This window comes from Pseudophryne corroboree, chromosome 1 (genome assembly GCF_028390025.1).
Source record: "Pseudophryne corroboree isolate aPseCor3 chromosome 1, aPseCor3.hap2, whole genome shotgun sequence".
Classification (NCBI taxonomy): domain Eukaryota; kingdom Metazoa; phylum Chordata; class Amphibia; order Anura; family Myobatrachidae; genus Pseudophryne; species Pseudophryne corroboree.
In genome coordinates this window covers 522,628,722-522,651,698 of record NC_086444.1, presented here as the reverse complement: position 1 = coordinate 522,651,698, position 22,977 = coordinate 522,628,722, and the positions used below count along the sequence as shown (strand labels likewise).

The following is a 22,977-nucleotide window of genomic DNA, read 5'->3' as shown; positions in this document are numbered from 1 at the left end:
TAATTGTTCTTCCCAGCCAGATATCTCGGGTTCTGTCTGACTTAGAGTTTTTCTGAGGGTATAGTCCAAAAGCTGGGACTCTCCCCTTTCAGAGGACACTGGCAGCTTGTCTGCACTATGCCCAGAACCAGTGATATCAGCCTTCAAGCAGCTGGTCTCTGCTCCAGCTCCACACGCTTAATATGCAGTTTTATATTTTTGTTGGTGGATTGCTCTGGCTCCTGAAGTCTGATCCCCAAGTCCCCAGTACCTCCTGACAGGTGTCCCCAGTACATCTTGAAAGGTGGGACTCTGTAGTTTTTTTTATCCCATTAAAGCTAAGAAATCTATTTCCAGAAACTGGAGATATCTGCAGTAAAGCATGCTGCCCTGACCCCCGGAAAATGATGAATATTAAGCCCACTCCACTATCCACCCCTCCCCTGTGTATTAAACACCCCCTACTACCCTGGAAGTCATGTACCAGGGCCCCTTCATTCAGCACACTGTCCCCTTCTACAGTTTAGTGTTCTCTTTCCCACCCTATTTGTGCAGTAAATTATTTCTCCAGGTCCTACATGCTGAGCGAAAGATAGAATCCCCCTACTCCCCACGGGACATCAAAGCTGCCGCTGATAGCACCCCCCACCCCTACCGCTGATGGGTGGGTAGGGGCCCCAGTGCATTGCTGTGCCCAGGGGCCTGCACTGCTGTTAAGACGGCTCTGAGAGTAGTGTCAGATATGAGCTTTGAGTGCAAACATTTTTCTGGTATCTGGTCACTAGGTCGACCGAACTTACTGTAGGTCGACAGTCATTAGGGTGACCATTATTGGTCGACATGCATTAGGTTGACATGGTTTGTAGGTCAACATGGTCACTAGGTTGACATGACAAAAGGTCGACATGAGTTTTTCACAATTTTTTTCATTTTTACTTTTTCATACTTTATGATGCACATGGACTACGAGTGGGAACGGTAAACTGCCCGAAGCATCGCGAGCAAGTGAACCATGCGAGGAGACACAGTACATTAATTGGGGTTCCCAGTCACTCTACGAAGAAAATGACACCAACATTTTTTTTAAAACTCATGTCGACCTTTTGTCATACTGACCTTGCTCATGTCGACCTAATGCTTGTGTCGACCTATTTTGGGTGTCGACTTAGTCACTGTCACCAATAGTGGTCGACCTAGACACTGTCAACCTAAGTGTGGTCGACCGTATGAACCACACCTCCTTTGCTGTTACCTTCCCCCTTCTTTACTGTCATCATAGTACAGTATATTGGTCACCATTATAGGATTACATTATACTGGTAGCAGAATAGGATTACATTGTATACTGGTCACCTGAATAGGATTTAATTGTATACTGGTCACTTGAATAGGATTTACATTGTATACTGGTCACTTGAATAGGATTTACATTGTATACTGGTCACTTGAATAGGATTACTTTGTATATTGGTCACCGGAATGGACTCTGCAATAACAAAATAGAAGCTTGTTCATCCAGTTTTGCTATTATTATTTTATTCTCTAAAGTCTAACTAACCTAAAATGTGTATTTCTCATTACTAATTTACATTTTTGCAATCTTTATCTGTATAATTTTATTGTGGGATTATATTTTATTAATCACTTACAACATTATATTTTAGCTCCCGGAGCTATTCAATTCAGCGCCATGTTATGCTGAAGTTGAGGATTTCTTCCTGGGGTGCAGACAGAAATCCGACAAAACTCATGGCGCGATGCTATTTTCTGCCCTTAGAGCGCCAGAAACAGCATCACGCCTGGCACTTAAGTTGGAGAATGCCATTCTCGTGGCTATACACCATGTTTAAGGCGCGAGAACTATCATTCTCCAACTTTCCAACTTAACATCGTATTGAATTCAATAGCTCCGGGAGCTCCCTCCCAGCGCTATTCAATTCACATTGAATTGAATCGACCCCATTATACTTACTGTATCATAATGTAAGTTACTGTATGTGACCGGAAATTGTTTTCTTGTCAGATAGTGTCACATGCTTTCTTTTGTTGTCTTCCCTTGGATATACATAAAATAATCAGATTCAATTTGTTCACATGATCATAACTATATTTTTGGACAATTGTTTAATTTTCTTTGTCTTCTAGTGAGAATGTATTACTATTTTGGCTCATGCTTAGTGTTTGGTAATTTTGCACAGTCTAGCATGATTGACTTTTCTTCTGTTAGTTTATGTTTGGTCAGAAGTTTTAGATTAGAGTCATTGCATGTTCACAAATGAACATTACTTGTCATAAAAAGACAAAAGAGATGTGGAAATTCCTCACACCATACTATTCAGATCAAGAACTGCTAGGACAGGGCTACTGAGCCGTGTGTAATCATTTCTCGTTTCATTCTGCTTTGTATTACGTTTGAGGACTTCTCAATGTGGTAGCACTTAAAGTGAGAATGGTAAAAATGTTTGATCTACAGAGGAATACTTCACTATTGTATCTAAGATTTTTCAGAAAATGGAAACATCTGTTGAAAGTAATTTGTAACATTCTCAATTTAAAAGTATAAGACAATGAAGAAACAATTAGAGCTGCCAATTAACCTGTAGTAGGGGAGCTTAACTAGGTCTGAGTCCATCTCTTGTAATCCACAGAATGCTTATCCCCACTTCTCCATAATACTACAACAGATTCCTTTTTAATGTCTACTTTGGGAATAATTCAGTGGGGGAATGGTCTAATATGCAGGATTCTACTAGTATGAGCAAAAAAGTGTGGTCTGAGCATTAGTTATACACAGCTTGCTATGGTTATACAGTAGCCAAGGTAACATGCACACAACTGTGATTGGATCCCCTTTATCTCAGCATTGCCCTACCTCCCCCGGATCTAATACACAATGATTGATGTGTTGGATATACCTGCAGTCATTCACTTGTGACTTCTTGTTTTAATGATTGTCCTCATGGATGGATACACAGTACTACAATGTATATTACAGCCTTTATGATAAGTATGAATGGTTTGTCTCCCGGTAAACAATATTTTAACTTATGATTTGAATACTTATTAGCAGAGAATCTTTACAGAAAGGCTGCATAGCTGTATGATATAATTAAACTGTTCTTATTTTCAGGTTAAGGACCATCAGTTAGCTGCTATATAGAATTTCAGTGACCTTTATTAACATCATGCTTTCTGAATTAGTGCCAGATAGTTAACAGTGACTTAAAAAAATAAAATTGTGTTTTATGTTTGGTAAAACGATAATATATATATATATATATTATCGTTGCTTCAATTAGCTTCAATTAGCATCAAATATTCACACTTGGTCGTTAACTCCACACAGAGTACTCGTAACAACATATAGTTACTAATATGCTGTTGTTACGAGTACTCTGTGTGGAGTTAATTAACGACCAAGTGTGAATATTTGATGCTAATTGAAGCTGGTATATAAGGATGTCAAAGGAGACTAGCCACATCCCCTGACGTAGTCCCTGATAGGACAAAACGCGTTGGGTGTGGCTTAATTGACGTGAACGTTCGTGGCGTCACCCACCGGGTCCGGACCCGGTGTGAGAGACCAGCCGAGCTAGGGAGCTGTCGGACGGCTTGATCTGCGGGACTGTCCCGTTATACATGTGATTTTTAACCCCCATGTATGTGGATATTTAACTTTTTTATAAAGTGTTATCAATATTACCTTGACGAGTGCGCTCTCCGTTTTTCTTTGCACTATATATATATATATATATATATATATATAATTTTCTTTGCACTATATATTTATATATATATATATATATATATATATATACAGATAGAAAACCACAGCACTCGCCACCCCAGAAGGGGGGCACATGACTGCACTTACCACTCATAGGGTGGGGTGCTTGTAGCCCATGACCACATACTTAAATAAATACAAACAGAAAATTCAGCACTCACCATAGCAAGCTCACTTATCCTCACCACATCAATAAATAAATGATGGGGTTTAGTTAGTGAATTGGCCAATGCATAGAAGCCTGCAAACCGATCACCAAGATACCCCATCTTCATGCAGGTCCTACACTCTCACAGAGTCTTAAAACCTGGCAACTGTATCACACATAACATAACTGCAAATATGCTTACTTGGTTTAATGTGCACCTGCCAAATACCTTATTGCCAAGCTCCGTTCTCCTCGCCACATCAATAAATAAATGATGGGGGTTTTGTTAGTGAATTGACCAATGCACAGACGCCTGCAAACAGCTGACTAGATGGTTAAAAAACCTCTCCAGTTTCTAACTGAGTAGTTCTCAAGGGGTGTGCATTAAACCCATGGTGTCTCCACGTTTTTATAGATTTCCTCTTTGTCTTACAAATGCCATTGTTTGTGTTTACTCAACTCTAACAGCCAGTTATAATTTAATAAACATCACTAAACATCAAATAACTGCAGAACCTTAATGAAAAAAAAGAAACCAGTGCAGCCATACTATAAGAAGGGCTGGCAGTAAATATGATGGTCAGATGGGGCTCTGAATTGTATACCAACATAATATATTTTTGTTTTTCATACAGGAACCAATAAATGATACAGTATATAGTATTACAATGACGTTTGTGTTATATATAAAGATTACTAAATTTGTGTGGATTTCAATGATATAGATGTGATTGCATATTTAATGTAGTTCAATACTGATACAGCTTATTCCACTTTACAATAACTCTTTCCTTATTTCTCTTTATATTTGTTTCCTGAATATTACTAGATTTGACCAAAACACCTTCAGCCTTCATGGTATTGATTGACTTCTGCTTTACTCCTGTTTTCTAGCTGCTTTGTTCTCCAGTACTCACTCAAGTAGAAGTGGAACAGCTGGCGGAAGTGTACCTCAATCTCAACCTCTTGCTTCCAATCACCCTTCTCCAGTAAACAATATGCAGTCCAGTCCACATAATCCTCCATCCCAGCTACCTCCTCTAACACCAATGGAGCCCGGCTCAGATAGGTAGGAATAGCAGCTAACATGACTGGTTTTATGTTCAGAATAGTTACTATGTGTTGTTTTAATTAAAAATGCCATAGTAGAGTTTGAGTACATTTGGGCAGATGTATTAAGCCTGGAGAAGTGATAAAGCAGTGATAAGTGCACGGTGATAACGCGCCAGCCAATCAGCTCCTAGCTGTCAATTTACATATTGGAGCTGATTGGCTGGTGTGTTATCACCTTGCACTTATCACTGCTTTATCACTTCTCCAGACTTAATACATCTGCCCAATTGTGAGAAAAACATACCTAGCTTAAAAATATTGGCTATCATTTGCTTGTAATTTGTATGGCAGGATATGATTTATTACTACATATAGCTTTGAAATTGTTTGTAATAATGCAGCAGATTATAAGTATACATTTTGGATTTAGATCATTCCAAATTATAGCTCAAGTTATATTTAGTTTACTGTAGTATAACATCATTTTACAGCAGTACTTACTACTATACTGCCGGTATTTAACACTAGACACCTGTCCTGCAAGACACAGCGTTGTGCTGCAAAGGGTTAGTGCGATATGCACAGATGATTTGCTCTTCAACCTGCTGGAAACACAGCAAAGCTGGAAAGACTTCTAAGATGAAAAGGCTTCACTATAGTGATCATTCCGAGTTGATCGATAGCTGCATTCGTTCGCTGTGCAGCGATGAGGGAAAAAAACTGCACTTCTGCGCATGCGTATGTGGCGCAATGCGCACGCGCGTCGTACTATTGCAACGAATGATGTAGTTTCACACATGGTCTAGCGAAGCTTTTCAGTTGCACTGCTGGCCGCAGAGTGATTGACATGAAGTGGGCGTTTCTGGGTGTCAACTGACCATTTTCAGGGAGTGTTCGGAAAAACGCAGGCGTGCCAGGAAAAACGCAGGCGTGGCTGGGTGAACGCAGGGCGTGTTTGTGACGTCAAAACAGGAACTGAACAGTCTGAAGTGATCGCAAGCGCTGAGTCGGTTTTGAGCTACTCTAAAACTGCACAAAAAAACTTTGCCGCCGCTCTGCGATCCTTTCGTTCGCACTTCTGCTAAGCTAAAATACACTCCCAGTGGGCGGCATCATAGCGTTTGCACGGCTGCTAAAAACTGCTAGCGAGCGACCAACTCGGAATGACCACCTATGTCTCTATTGGCGGTATTGAGAACCTTATCATAAACGCCATATATGGAGCCAAGGTGCTGTTCCCATAAGGTCTGTGTGGGCAGTGGTAATAGATGGTAAGTTGGTTAAGATTTCTCTGGCGTTAGCCCTTTAATATATATCCCAAAGCAGTGAAAAGCTTATTTTCTAGCTGTTTCACCAGAAAATTTACTTTACACTGCTTCATGAATAGTTCTTTGTGACAACTATTTGTGTTCTACTGTTTACAAATTAAAAATGTTATTTTAGAATTTACTGAAAAAATAAAAAGGAAGCATGAGTCGGAACAAAAGACATTATTTATCCTGTTGTGAGATAAACGAATTCTGATTTTTCCCATAGTAGTCTACCTTTGCAGTATGTGCAATAGACTTCCAAATTAGGGGGATTGCTATCAAAGAGATAAATTGATTATCCCTGTTAGCACTTGCCTGCTGAAGGATGAGCAGTGAGATGACACGAATCACATCATTTATTAGCCTTATCTACCACAGTAAGAACAGAGTGGCCAGTGTGTGCTAACATTGCATCATCATGCCTGGCTGCCACTGTATGTTTTACTGAGATGGGTGGGGCTTGATGATGTGATTTGTGCCATGTCCCACTCCCGGTACACCTTGCAGCAGGTAAGTGCTAAAAGGTTGTTCTGCCTGCTTGACAAATTAGCGTCATATTACCCCTATTCTTCTTCACTTCCAAATCTTCCAGCAGTGAGACAGGAACAACAGACAGTTCTGATTTTGTTGCATTGCATTAACTTTTGCATCAATGCTCACAGGTTTGCCTGGTAAGATGGCTTGTTTTGTGAAGAAGCCTCATTTACTGTGGGTAATCAGTAGTTTACACAATAAGACACATTCCTTGTGCAAATCTACAATACCTAGTAGTAATTCTAAAGAGGGCCTTTAACAGCTACTGCAATTCTTACTTTCAGTAATTTATTTCTGCAACCTATGCTGTGTGATGTACCTAGCAGTTAGGTATTAATATGTGCATGTATTTGTCTTTATCAACTACATAATATTACTAATGACATCAGATATTCCCTTGATATCATGCATTGCATTTATTTGGCAATGTGTATGTTTTATTTAATAGGATTAAGGAGATCTAAATGTATAATCTGACTTCTTCACTTTTGCTACCGAGTACTGAGAAACAGTAGGACACAGAAGCTACTAGGCAACATATTAACCTTCAGATGTGACTAATTAATGAATTTAAAGATGGAGCATGGTGCAATTAAAACATGCAGTGCAACTTACGGAAAAAAAAATATTTAAATACCAAAAAATGTAAAACAGTATCACATGATAAATAGGGCATAAAAAATGTATATACCTAAAAATAAATATAAAAAAAAAGTAAAACCTTCATTTAAAATGTGGTGCGTTTCTTGGAATACAGCCACTTCCTCATGTGGGTGAACTGTTCAAAAAGTTTGATCATTATATTGGTTGAAGCAAGGGACTATCCAGTCGCAGCACTGTGTAAGTTATAAGCAATATTATTGCTATACCCTGCTTCAGCGACCGACATAATACTTTTTTTTCCTGCTAATTCACAATAAGCCACATTGCAGTATACATTATGCCATACAGTGTCTCCAGTACATATTATGTTGCATTGAAGTGTCCTCCATTCATAATGCCACGTTGTGCATCCAGTTCATATAATGCCAAATTATAGTGGCCCCAGTTAATTTTATGCCACATCATAGTGGCCCCAGTTTATTTTATGCCACATTGTAGTGCCCCAATTTCTATGATGCCACATTGTAGTGTCCACAGTTCATACAGTGCAAAATATAAGTGCTCCCAATTAATATTATGCCACTTTACAGGCCCCTCTTACCATCCACTACACACGTCATTCAGTGAAAATGGAATGTCAACCCATTTAGGCCTGACAATGGGTCATACCCAATTGCTTGGCAGGCAATTCTGGGATCTTGCTAAACAGCTATATGACCTGTGTTCGGGGCTGCTTAAGTTCGTGCTATTATTACCTATTATATTGTTTTGTGCTGTAGACTATCTAATACATTTACAACATTTCAGCTTTGTTATGAAGCAGTCTGTTTTCCAATTTAGGATGGTATCCAACTTGTTGCAGTAATTCACTGCAGCTAATGGATAGACTATCCAATTAGCCCCGATACGCGGCACTTATAGGGGATTATGCTACATGTTGCCTTAAGGAACCCAAGGCGTAATCTGCGATAAACAGCTGTCGGAGCTGCAATAACACATGGGACCGGGAACTTATCCTGCATCCCATGTGTTCTCGCGTGATCGTGGGTAATTTTTCGGGCGATAAAAATTGGCTATAATGGGAGAGCGCAATAATGACCATCGCTGAAAAAGGAACGAACGTAATAGGTTACCAGCCTTACTGTTATAGGATGACACTGAAGAACTTTTACAGCGCTAATGCACAAATTTTTTATTGTCTACTTTGACCTATTGTATAGTTGTCAGTCTTTGTAGTTATTTATATGGTAGTATTTACTTTTGACTTGTTTATAATACAGAGAAAAAATATACACATTAAGGGGCCTATTTATCACCATCCGCATCCAGGATGCGGATGACAGGTGATACAATCGCCCAAACTCGCACTGCGATAATTGATTACATCGCAGGGATGTATCAATTATCGCATGCAGGGACAGAGCTTGCGGTCAAGCTCTGTCCCTGCGATGACACTCCGCAGCATCATTTGGGTATTTTTCGTAAAAAATACCCTAATGTCCTGCTGCGCATGCGCCATCCCCACCGACATCGCCACTACCCCGCCGCCGCCTGGTCGCCCCCCCTTCGCCACTACCCCCACGTGCCACGGAACCCCCCTAGCAGGATAATATACTCGCCTGTCCAGGGAGCCGGTCCGCGTTGCTCCTGCTGGATCCTTTGTGCTGCGGTGACCCCCAGTGCTGCCGCTTTGCAACTTCACTTTACTGCACCTGGGTCACATTGCAGCATATGGGGGACACACATAGCTGATCACTGGAGCTGGGCCCCGCACAGCTTTCTCTGCCAGGGGCATAGAAAGCTGGACAAATGCCTGCCTATTGCAGTGCTGCCCTGTGATCTCACCAGCCTGAGCTGGCGACATTATCACAGGGCACACTGCAGTATTTTTTCACATCTTTTTTTTAGTAAATTTGGCCACATCACATTTCCCATTATAAGTATGGGGAATGCGATGTGGGTTACTAAAAAAAAAGTGAATTAATTAAAGAGTTTGGATCAGTTTTTCATGAAAACTGCTCCAAATGCCCTTTAATACATTCAGATAATTATAATTTCTTATTGCTGCTGTTCTCAGCAATAGGAAACTAAGGGGGTCATTCCGAGTTGATCGCTCGCTAGCTGTTTTTAGCAGCCGTGCAAACGCTATGCCGCCTCCCACTGGGAGTGTATTTTAGCTTAGCAGAAGTGCGAATGAAAAGATCGCACAGCGGCTACAAAATAATTATGTGCAGTTTCAGAGTAGCTTCAGACCTACTCAGCGTTTGCGATCACTTCAGACTGTTCAGTTCCTGTTTTGACGTCACGAACACGCCCTGCGTTCGCCAAGCCATGCTTGTGTTTTTCCTGGCACGCCTGCATTTTTTCAAACACTCCCTGAAAACGGTCAGTTGACACCCAGAAACGCCCACTTCCTGTCAATCACTCTGCGGCCAGCAGTGCGACTGAAAAGCTTCGCTAGACCTTGTGTTAAACTACATCAGCCATTGTGAAAGTACGTCGCGTGTGCGCATTGCGCCGCATACGCATGCGCAGAAGTGCCGGGTTTTTTTTACATCCCTGCGATGTATAAAAGTAAAGTGATCGATTGCTTTCATTTGCCGGGACCACAGCTATACTGCGCATGTTAGTTTGCTATACTTGTGCATGCATCCATCTACAGATGGAGTTAGCTACTGCAATCAAGCTTAGTAAATGCGTCAACAAAGCAGCCCTCATCGGTTTCTGTAGTGGCTGCTTTTGCGATCAAAAACCAGGTGCTGCAGCAGATATCGGACATACATTTGGAGGATACTTATTATTTGATTTTGTGGGTACCCCCTTACCCCCCTCAAATGGGTATTTTCAGGAGACACCCTGCAAATAATAATTGATACACTGGCTGCACAGCGCTGCTCCCTGCCTCCCATTATCTTTGCTTGCCGCAGACATGCAGGGACTGTCTTTCAGTGTGGAGGAGGAATGAAGCTGCTGGCCCCCAGCCGCACCAGCAAGAGCTCTGGGGGCTGCAGTGCAGTAGCAGGGACAGCAGTGTCCGGCCCTGCAGCCTCAGCCTGTCCATTTTCAGCGAGAAGTATCATCCTGTCCATTTTCAGCGAGGAGTAAGATTCTGGAGAAGCTGCAGGAGGAATATGAGAAGAAAAGGATGCTGCCGAGATGCTGTGAAAGAGGAGAACAGGACTGGCAGAAGGTAATGTATTTATTGAACTGATTAAGCAAATTGGAAACTTCCAATTACTTAATTAGTCTTATGGGGAGGGGTGTCAAAGGGGTTCAGAAGCAAGTCCTTGCAAGCAATTGATTTCCTAATTCCACCTGCAAGTGAATATGCACCTTAGAGTGACATACAACATGATTTGAGACTTTAATGGTACTGCATGGTGAGTAGTAGAGAGGAGAGGGGACTTCTTTGGTGAGCACATGAGCTTTAAATATTTGATACAAAGCACCTATCAGGGACGTATGAGCCAAAGGAGACTGCTAAATTGTCATCAATTTGAAAGAAAGACTAGAGGCAGGCTTAAGTACATAAAACACTGGGCCTAATTCAGACCTGATCATAGCAGCAAATTTGTTAGCAGATGGGCAAAACCATGGCCCTCATTCCGAGTTGTTCGCTCGCAAGCTGCTTTTAGCAGCATTGCACACGCTAAGCCGCCGCCTACTGGGAGTGAATCTTAGCTTAGCAAAATTGCGAATGAAAGATTCTCTAAATTGCGAATAGAAATTTCTTTGCAGTTTCTGAGTAGCTCGAGACTTACTCTGCCACTGCGATCAGTTCAGTCAGTTTCGTTCCTGGTTTGACGTCACAAACACACCCAGCGTTCGCCCAGGCACTCCTCCGTTTCTCCAGCCACTCCCGCGTTTTTCCCAGAAACGGCAGCGTTTTTTCACACACTCCCATAAAACGGGCAGTTTCCGCCCTGAAACATCCACTTCCTGTCAATCACATTATGATCACCAGAACGAAGAAAAAACCTCGTAATGCCGTGAGTAAAATACCAAACTTCTTAGCAAATTTACTTGGCGCAGTTGCAGTGCGAACATTGCGCATGCGCAATTAGCGGAAAATCGCTGCGATGCGAAGAAAATTACCGAGCGAACAACTCGGAATGAGGGCCCATGTGCACTGCAGGTGGGGCAGATATAACATGTGCAGAGAGAGTTAGATTTGGGTGAGGTGTGTACAATCTGCAATCTAAATTGCAGTGTAAAAATAAAGCAGCCAGTATTTACCCTGCACAGAAACAAAATAACCCACCCAAATCTAACTCTCTGCACATGTTATATCTGCCCCACCTGCAGTGCACATGGTTTTGCCCATCTGCTAACAAATTTGCTGCTACGATCAGGTCTGAATTAGGCCCACTGAGCGGTATGAAATGACTCGCTGAGTCAAGTGCCTGCGAATGCTTAAGGAATTGCTTGATAAGACAATTGCTATCTTGGGACGCAGTATAACTGGTAGCAACACTAGGCAGCAGGAGAAGTACAGCTCTTAGCAAATCCAGCAGTGTCAATCATTATGGCTTGGGGCATAGCAGGAGTCTCCGTAATCGCTGGGTGATAATACAGATGCTGGGTGGGGGAGGAAAGATGTGTGCAGAGATAACACAAACCTGACAGGCCCTCTTACTACTATTGTCTTCTTTTATACTTTCTTTTTTTATATATCACCAAGTGTATTTGAAATAGCAAGGGCATAATTATGTTACTTCCTATAAGCATTTAACTCTTTTCCTATGATATACTAACTGGGGATCAGTATGCGATCCTGTCGCCGGCATCCCTATGGTCAAGATCCCTAAAGAGGTAAGTATTTAAACTCCCTCCCTACCCCCCTAACCCTCCCTTACGCAGTCTAATCCTATCTTCCCCCTTAGGGTGTGTACACATGGTGAGATCCTTGCTATGTTCGATTTTGTCTATGCGATTTCCCTTGAACTCCCCCAGAGCCCAGACAGCACAGATAGTACAGATTTTGTCTATGTACGATTTTGTCTAAGTGCCAATTTTGACTATACTTTGTACTAGATTGTACACTAGATAGTCAAGATTGACTTGCCTGCACAGCCTATCTATCCTTATGATACCGACCCCACGGGAGCGTGCATCAGGATCGAATCTGTATTGCAAGCTGCCTAGCACCATGAGATATGCACTAACTTTTCATAAGAGTTTGACTATATAGTCAAAATCTCACAGATTTATCTCACCGTGTGTACACACCCTAAGTGTCTAACCATAACCTCCCCACTTAGTCCCCCCCCCCCCTTCTCCCGCAGCCTAGTCCTAACCCCCCCAGGTGGCAGCCAAACCCTAACACTCCTGGCTATACTTACCTTCAGGGTACCAGCTGTTGAGATTTCGGCATCTGGATCCTGACCTTTTCTGGATTTCGGCGTCTGTGTTCTGGCAGGTGTAGGTATTTTGGCGTCGGTATTTCGGCTGCTGGGATGCCGACAGCCAGTATCTTGAATGTATAACGCTTGCTGTACTTCTTGATGTTAGTGGTAATCTTTTTGTGTTGCTCCCGTACTCTTCTGCCCCATACTGTATGTCTGATGCTGAGATGGACGCATGTTGGACATTATTTTGTGTTAAAACCCTCCCACTAAAATAGTTGCACACATCGCAAGATGTGTCTGGCTCCGCACATCTAGCATATGGGTTTGTGTCATGCATACAGTACCTTATAGCCACATATTCATACACCCAACTAGGTCATAAGTGAAAGAAAAGTTTTTAGCATTTGTTTAGATAGTGAACAATGCATTTGCTATTATACTTTATCTAATTCTAATCTCTCTTACACATTAAATAAGCTAAAAATATGTTGAATGTGCAATTGTACAAGCCACCATCTTTATCATCAGCGTGCATTTGCACCAGCCCCCAGACACACACAATAGATAATACTGACAGTCAGGTTCAGTATGACTTGCTGGAGGATTGGATACCAGCCGTCATGATCCTGACAGCGGGAGCCCGTCCACCAGAATGCTGACAGCAGGGCGAGCGGTGACGTGGACACTTACAGAGGGAGAATAGCCTGTTTTGCCGGTATTCCGGCGACGGCATTTCATTGCTAATTGGGATTCCGGTGTCGGCATTGTGACCGCCGGGATCCCGACTAGCGATATTTTCACTGCTTCCCTGACAGTCATATACAGCATGTCTCTTTGTATCTGTCTGCAGTTGCTGGAACATGCCCTTACTGCTTACTGTACTCTGCTTACATTAGACCGTCCCTTACATATGTGTGCTGTTGGTTGGTTGGTTGGTTGGTTGGTTGGTTGGTTGGTTGGTTGGTTTGTTGTTTTGTTTGTATAGTAGCATTAGCATATAACAGTTTCATTATAATATTTACATAGATCAGTCCTTGGATTAAAAAAAGAAGAAGAAAAAAATATACTTTTTTAATATGTCAAAGTGAAATATGTGAATAGGATAGAAAGCTAAGTACAGTGAATGTATCTTGTGTAAAATTGTGCTGGAAAGTGGTGATTTCCTTTATGGGCTGAAGCAACAAGGAGTATTGGCTGCTAGAGGATGTAGCTGAAAGCCAGAATGTTTCTAGTGAATCACATACAAGTCTTGTTGATGCAGTACTGTGGTTTCAGCTAACGCTAGGTGTTGAAGTGCCAGATGAAAGATTAACTTGGAACTGTCCAGAACAGTTTATCTTTTGATTGTGGAAACAACAGCCACTAACTAAGGTTTATTACAAAAGGAGAAAAAATAAAAAGGGGAAAACCTTTGATTAAGAGCTATAGCTGTGGCAGGGTTGTACCAGACTGTAGAGGTTACTAAATAGAGCGCAACTACTCTAAATTTGTATACAGTACAGTAATATATATCTGTCACTGTCCCTCCATTGGAAGACAGGTATTATTTAAGGCTCACAGCCAAGACTGTGATAGCAACTTCTGCTAAGGCACGTTTTCTTCGCTGTGGATGGATGCATGAAGTGGTACCAGCAAAATCGGACACACCACTGATAAAAGTGAATGAGTATGAGATGGGTAACTCCAAGAAAAGTACACAACACGGGTGTTACAACTATAGGTGAAGTATGAGAGATGTTTGTTGTACTGTACTGTGATGTTATTAGGTGTATGGTTACAGGACTGTTAGCTGCACAGCTAGATATGGACACACTGCTTAAATTGTTCTCATGATGCCCCTAGTCCTCTATATGGACAACACCAGGTCTGTTGCTAGGGGTCTGTGAGCAGTGCCACCACCGTTGCTGTCCCATAACACCTGCATTGGACTAGCAGGATGCCTAATGGCACCCTGTAGCCTGTAGCTGCTGCAGAGCCCCGTAGAGCCTCCAGGAGCGTCCTTATTCTTCCTGGTCCCAGATGCCCTGCTTCGTCGGCGTGACATCGTGCCATCACTTGCTGGGGGCAAGGCCAGCACAGGACAAATGAGGATGCTGTTATGGGACTGAACAACATAAATATGTGCATTTTGTTTGGAATCATTGTTGTGCTCCCAGTGTTTCACACCCTCAGTCATTTGCATGATTCTTTAAGAGATTATATCTATAATATTAATATCATATTCATAACATACTTAAGAGAAATTTGATTTTCAACATTGTTAGATGATAGGCTGCATTTGGTTAAATATTGCCTATACAAAAATAATTTCCTCCGCTGTATAATATGTACATGAAAGGTCCACTTTAATGTTGTACCGTAGTTCTGGTATTAAGCATCTGCAGGACTTCTGTGTATGTTCACATGTGATGCTTCAGATTGATACTGTATATTCCCAGGAATCTGAACTTGAATATTACTAGACTATAACAAAACTTCCTTTACTGCAGATTTGTAGTGGCAGTATTATAACGCGTTAGAATGTATTACTTGATCTGAGCTGACCTTCTTTTGAGCCATCTGTTTTGAGAGAATGTCAAATACCATATGTAAGTACCATATAAGGGTCAGTTTGCTACTCTGTAAACAAATCTGCCTGTTTAGCTACATTAAAATACATACAGCCTATATGTAAAAATCTACAGTTTCTACATACTGTATGCTGTAAATAAAAATAAAAAAATTATATATCAACAGCAAAAGATTAAAGAAGTAGAGTATAGGCCCTTTAAAGGACAAGATGGGAGTCTTAATCAAAAACGATAATGACATAGCGGATAAATTAAATGAGTTTTTCTCATTGGTATTTACAAGAGAGGACCAGATGCAGGGATTACCACACAATCTCAACAAAGATAATGTCCCACTGCTAAGTGTTTATTTGAGTGAGGAGGTAGTCTGTGACCGATTAAAAAAAAATTAAGATTCATAAGTCACCTGGTCCCGACGGAATTCACCCAAGGGTTCTCATGGCGCTTCACTCTGAACTAGCAAGACTGCTATTTTTGATCTTCAATGATTCAATTATATCAGGCTTGGTTCCCAAAGACTGGCATATAGCAGAAGTAGTGCTGATTTTCAAAAAGGGAAGTAAAGTTGAACCAGGTAATTATAGACCATTTAGTCTTACATCTTTAGTGGGTAAAGTACTGGAAGGTATTCTAAGGGATAGTATACAGAAGTTCCTTGGAGCCAATAAGGTTATTAATAGGAACCAACATGGCTTTGTGAAGGATAGATCATGTCAAACAAACTTACTAGGCTTTTATGAAGCAGTTAGTGTGAACCTTGATCAGGGTAAGGATGTGGATGTAAATCTCTTTAGACTTTGCTAAAGCTTTCGACACAGTACCGCACATGAGACTTATCTATAAGTTACAAGAACTAGATCTGGGGAGCACAATATGCACTTGGGTCAGAAATTGGCTAGATAATAGGGAGCAGCGCGTTGTGGTAAATTGAACTTTTTCAAATTGGACTGAAATACTAAGTGGTGTGCCACAAGGGTCTGTACTTGGACAACTATTGTTCAACATTTTCATTAACGATCTAGCAGTAGATCTAGAGAGCATGGTGTCGATTTTTCAGACAATACCAAATTGTGTAAGGCTATAAATACGGAGGGGTTTGCTGAGTCCCTTCAGAATGACTTCATTAAACTGGAAGCATGGGCAGCAAAATGGAGAATGAGCTTCAATACAGACAAGTGTAAGGTAATGCACTTTGTTAGCAGAAACAAAAATAACACCTACATATTAAATGGGGTAAAATTAGGGGATTCTGTACTGGAAAAAGACTTAGGTGTTCACATAGATAGCAAACTAAGCAGCAGTACCCAAAGTAGGATGACAGCAAAGAAGGCTAACAAGTTATTAGCATGCATAAAGCGGGGAATTGATGCAAGAGATGAGAGTGTTATACTCCCATTATATAAATCCCTAGTGAGGCCACATCTTGAATACTGTGCACAATTTTGGGCACCATACCACAAAAAGGATATCTTGGAACTAGAAAAGGTTCAGAGGTGGGCAACCAAACTAATTAAGGGGATGGAGACGCTGGAATACGAGGAAAGGCTTGCAAGGCTAGGCATGTTAACACTGGAAAAAAAGGAGACTAAGGCCCTCATTCCGAGTTGTTCGCTCGCTAGCTGCTTTTAGCAGCATTGCACATGCTAGGCCGCCGCCCTCTGGGAGTGTATCATAGCTTAGCAGAATAGCGAACGAAAGATTAGCAGAATTGCGAATAAATAATTCTTAGCAGTTTCTGAGTAGCTCGAGACTTACTCCTACACTGCGATCAGCTCAGCCCGTTTAGTTCCTGGTTTGACGTCACAAACGCGCCCTGCGTTCGGCCAGACACTCCCGCGTTTTATCCTGGCACGCCTGCGTTTTTCCGCACACTCCCAGAAAACGGTCAGTTTCCGCCCAGAAACACCCACTTCCTGTCAATCACACTCCGATCACTTCAGCAATGAAAATTCTTCATTCAGACGTGAGTAAATCTACTAAGTTTTGTGCTGAAATACTTAGCGCATGCGCGCTGCGTACCATGCGCATGGGCATTTTTGCCTTAATCGCTCCGTTGCGAAAATCGTCAACGAGCGAACAACTCGGAATGACCCCCTAAGAGGGGACATGATCAATATTTACAAATATATAAGGGGACAATACACAGAGCTTGTGGGGGATCTGTTTTTGGTAAGATCAACAAAGAGAACACGTGGACACCCGCTTAGGTTAGAGGAGAGGAGATTTTGCACATAGAGGCGAAAAAGTTTTTTTCACAGTAAGGACAATACGTATTTGGAATTCCCTGCCTGAGAGAGTAGTGATGGCGGACTCGGTCAACACTTTTAAGAATGGGCTAGGTAAATGGATAAGAATATACAGGGTTATGGTGCGTAGTCACGCACTATAGTTATAAAAAAACAAGAAGAATAAACACAACGGACGACATTAGCAACAGACAAAATTTGTCCTAAAAATAATACAGCGTAGGAGACCACAAATAGGTTGAACTTGATGGACGGTTGTCATTTTTCAACCTCAGAAACGATATTACTATGTAAATTTGAAATGAAAGCTATACTATTTGAACTGTGGGCTGAAAGTAAAGATTTTGACAAAAACGACATAGTATGCAGGCAAACCACTAATGTGGGCCATACATCAGACAGGCGATTCCCCAACGCCTGTACGATCCGCCAATCGGCGATGAAAACGATGATCGGCAGTCTATTGGGTAATCAGTAAAAACCTGTCCCAATCATATTTTGGTCAGAATCAGTGAATCGAGAATTTCCAACATGTTGGACTTCCCCAGTCCTCAATCCATGCATCTGGAGGATGGGGAATTGCCCCTATTCTCTCCTGATGTGTAGGTCACTTCCTATTTAATAAACACTGACTATGGGGGGAATTCAATTAGCCACTGTAATTTACCACATGCTAATTTATCTCCTGGGGCTATTCAATCAGCCCTAAAAGCAGCCCAGGCTGCATTTAACAGGGATTTCTTTTCAGGTCTGAGGAGACCCATAAAGAAATTCCTGATAATTTACTTGTTTTCGGGAGCCATGATCGTGATAACTCATAGTTCCAGGAAGTTATCACTGATTCTCTGTGTTAACACCTGAAAACAGGTTAATTTAACTTGTGAAAAAAGAGTCTCTAGTTGAATAGCCCCTGGCATTAAAGCTTGAGGCTAACACCCTTTTTCACCCCTGTTAAATTATTGAGGTTAATTGAATCACTCCCTTTGTCTCTGGTATAGAAACCTTGTCCATTCCTTGTTTATGGAGTCATTTAGGAAGCATAGAGATGATGGTTATATAGCGCATACTGTAGTTTTTGGTGGAAATGTGTTCACAACTTGGTAGTTGAGCATAGTTATGTGCACAAAAGCAGAGCTGTAATTAATCCATTGCACAAGTGAAACTTAACCCGGTTGTGTGGTTTAATGAATAGAAGATTTGTACAGTCATCCTTACTGTTACACTGGATGTCCAGAACATAAAGCGGAGCAGGGTTAGGCAGGTCACCAGCAGGTGACTTCCTCAGATATTTCGGCAGTGGTGCAGGCCATCGAACAGTTGTCATATGCGGGTAATAGCCTCAGCTCTCAAGTACCAAGGGGCGGATGTCTGCCTTACACTGTATCACTCATACATAGTAAACAAGATGAGACCGAGCATGCACCGAGATAGAATCGGCAACCATCTTGGTGAGGAAAATTAAACATTACTTAATGAACAATGTTGAAGAATGTGAGGCAGCGCACTCCACCTCTAACACTTTTTGCCTAATAGCACCCATAAGACATCGCCAGCTGAGTAAACCTTGTGAGGCCAGGAATTATGCGTCCAGAGACGCAGATCCTGGCCTTGCCACTCCAGGAAAACGGGATGACACGCACCCATTTCAGGAAACACTGGCCATCCCCACCCCCGCACCACTTCCCAAATGCTTCTGCCTGTCAATCAGGTAGAGGCAGAAGGTCACTCAGGACCGATTCTGCACATACACAGAACAGGCCCTGTGCCTGCGCACTTTACCAATAATCGGGAATCTGCATGGCCACTTGCGAAGCATTTACATATGTTTTTAAACATCTTAAACAAGAAAAGGATTTTCTGTTTTGTAAAAAAAAAAAAAAAAATGTTTAAAAATACCCATTGAACACAGTTATTAACGTACCTGACATAAATGCATCTCACATAATTTATCAAAAGTGTTGTTATTTGCGTTTAAGCTTCTATTTAAAAAGAATGCATTGCAAACACTAATGTGTACGATGTCTGTGTGATGCAAATAATGTCAATACCTCAATTGGTAGGCAACCTAGTGAGCTTCTAGGCTAAAACCAGATGTTTGGTCAGTAAAGAAATTCTGTGAAAGCATCAAACAGAGATGAGAAGACATGAGGCTTATATTGTCTATCATCACATTATGAATCAGCATGGGTTACTATTTGGAATGGCAGAAACAATGCCTCTGCACATATAATACATCCAATATGTTGCAGTGAAATTTAGAGACTCCTTATAAGTTTTCTTTATATAACAATTTTAAAATGTATTCAATGTTTTATGCTTTTTTCATTTATCTAGGGTCCAGTACCATCACACACCCTCTTTCTTCTTCTCAGACACAAAAGTCAATAAGTATGTAGTACACTAAGGGGGTCATTCTGACCCGATCGCACGCTGCACTTCCTCGCAGCGGTGCGATTTGGTCGGAATTGTGCATGCACGGTGTACGCATTGCGTACGCGCTTCGTTGCGCCGGGCTACGATGCTGGAAACGAAGAAAGCGGTCATAGCGGCGACCGCAAGAAGTTTGACAGAAGGAAGGCGCTTCGGGGCATCACCTGTACGTTGGCGGACGTTTTCGGGGAGTGGTAAGGAAAACACAGGCGTGTCCAGGAGAACGAAGGGCCGATGTCTGACGTCAAAGCCGGCCCCATCATCGCTGGATCCGTCGCACAGGGTAAGTATGTCCAGGGCTGCTCTTATTTTTTTTTAAATAGAGTAATTTTTATTCACCATATAATTAGATATACAGACATTTCAGTATACATTAGGAATCATAGTGGATAATCACAGTATTCTGAGTCATTCATATTAACTTTATGATAGTATATATGTATGAATGACATTCCCCGTGTTACCATTTCCGTGCGGTCTTCCCGCAGTATGCATATTGTTTGTAGTCTGTAGCCAAGTCATGGTTCACATACTTAACATTTTCAATATTTTCTCCCCCCACCTTATGTGTAATTACCCCGTCTAGTGAGCCGTATATAGCCCACAACCCCACTACCCCCGAACTAACCCTCTAAAACAAACTCAAGCCTAGTCAAGCTAATGTGTGCATGGTGTGGTGGTGGTGCGACAGCTAGATGATTAAACAGCTGCGTTCAGGGGAGATAAAAGGCTCGGCCCAACGCCCCGGGGCCCACACAGCGCTTCCACATCGATGGCCAGTGCCCGCTACATTTGAAGGGCAAGGGAGGAGTATGTGGAAGTGATCCAAGGAGACCAAATCTTCTCGTATCTGGTAAGGGCATTATATTTCATATATACATATCGTTCTTTTAATAGGGTATCGTTGACCAAACTTTTAAGAGCAGGTATTGTGGGAGGACTGGGGGCCATCCATGTCCGCGCGATACACACTTTTGCAAGTGCGCATATGCTGCGGGCATACATGCTTTCCCATCGGGACCCAGAATCAGAGTCGCCCACCCCCAGAATACAAAATCTCGGAGTCAGCAATCCCCCCTGTGTTCCCGTATGTTCCAGAATCGACCCGACCCCAGCCCAGAACACCTGCAGCAACGGGCATTCCCATATGAGGTGCCAGAATGTGCCTCCGGCAGCCCCGCACTTGGGACAAACATCAACACTATCAGACCTGAATCTGGCCAGCCTGCTCGGTGTCATGTATGATCTATGCAGAATAAAAAGCTGTATCTGCTGAAACCGCAGCGATTTGGTGACCTGGCTCGGATTGCCCAAAGCGCCCTCCCAGTCATCCCCGTCTATGGGACCCAAGTCACACTCCCAGTTCTCCCGAAGATTCGAGAGCGGGTCTGCATGTATTGTTTGAAGAAGGTATGAGTAGGTGAAGGAAATCACCTTGACTCGACCCAGTGAATGTAGAAATGTTTTTATGGGAAAGGGGAGGAGCGCTGGGGGGGAATCTCCAAATTGCGCCTGCAAGGCGTGCCTGAGCTGTAGAAATCTGTAGAAGTAAGAGTTCGGGAGTCCAAACTCCTCCTTTAATTGCTGAAATGATTTCAATGAACCGTCACTATATAACTGGGACAGCGAGTTTATCGAATACGGAGCCCATACCTCCCCGCCCTCTAGGGACCTCAGTTCATTAAGCATTGTGGAGTGCCATAAGGGAGTATCAGGGTCCATGCCTTCATACCCGAGTAGGCCCTTCAATGCTAGCCATATTCTCATCGCCTGAAAGACAATAGGAGGTAAAAATCTAGAAGGGTTTCCCCCCACCAGGACCTGTGCCGGGGAAAGGTCCGGGTAATAGCATTGAAGGAACGCCCGACCCAGCCCAGCCCCCCATCCCCCTCCCGAAGCCACATACTGATATGTAATAGCTGAGCAGCATAATAATACAGTTGGAAGTGGGGCAAGGCCAGACCGCCGTCCCTTTTTTGTCTGGTGAGGGTGGTTAATTTTATTCTAGCTCTTTTATTGGCCCATATTAAGGAAGACAGGACGCTATTTAATTTCCTGAAGAAGGCTGGAAAAATGAATACCGGGGACTGTAATAGAACATACAATAGTTTAGGCAAGACTACCATTTTAATGAGGCCGACCCTGCCCGTCATTGTCAGTGGTAGCTTACCCCAAGCTCTCGATTTGCGCACTACTGTCTGTACAAGAGGGTCGAGGTTTAAGGGCACAAAGTCTGATGGGTCGTTTGTAATTAGAATTCCGAGGTACTTAAACTGGACTGTCCAGCACAGCGGCAGGGATATTTTCGGAACCTGAGGGAGGGAGCCTATAATGGGCATAATGAATGATTTGGACCAGTTTATGCGGAGACCCGAATACCCACCGAATGTCTCAATGACCCGCAGCACAGTGGGCATCTCTACTGCGTAGTCTTGAAGGAATAACAACAAGTCATCCGCATAAAGGGCTATCTTGTCAGTGCAGGAGCCGGTACCTATTCCCCCAATGTCCGGGTGCGATCTGATCAGGCAAGCGAGGGGCTCTATGGCTATGGCAAACAGGGCAGGAGAGAGGGGGCATCCCTGTCTGGTGCCCCGTGTCAAAGGGAAGGAGGAGGAAATGTAGCCGTTCACCAAGACCCTGGCGCGTGGATTCTGGTATAGTAATTTGATCCATTGAATAAAGTTTGGGCCGAAGCCCATGTTCCTCATGACTCCCCACAGGTAAGGCCATTCAACACTGTCGAATGCCTTGGCTGCATCCAATGAGACCACAGCCGCGTCCGAGGGGAAATCGCGAGGAGCCTGCAAAATGGTGTATAGCCTGCGCAAGTTAATGGATGTGGATTTCCCAGGCATGAAGCCAGTTTGATCCGGATGAATTATAGATTCAATTACTAGGTTGAGTCGGACCGCAAGAATTTTCGCCAGGATCTTGGCATCAGTGGGGATGAGGGAAATCGGCCTGTA

General features: G+C 42.6%; 1 protein-coding gene across 3 annotated transcripts in view; it reads left to right on the top strand.

Annotated features, from left to right (window-relative positions):
* The window catches only part of GLIS3 (GLIS family zinc finger 3), an 800,422-nt gene that overhangs the window by 723,071 nt on the left and 54,374 nt on the right, over nucleotides 1–22,977 (top strand). For all 3 annotated transcript variants that reach the window (XM_063913972.1, XM_063913970.1, XM_063913969.1), the window contains one exon: nucleotides 4,809–4,983. In XM_063913972.1, the coding sequence (XP_063770042.1) occupies nucleotides 4,809–4,983 (175 nt within the window). The remainder of the gene's footprint in view (nucleotides 1–4,808; nucleotides 4,984–22,977) is intronic.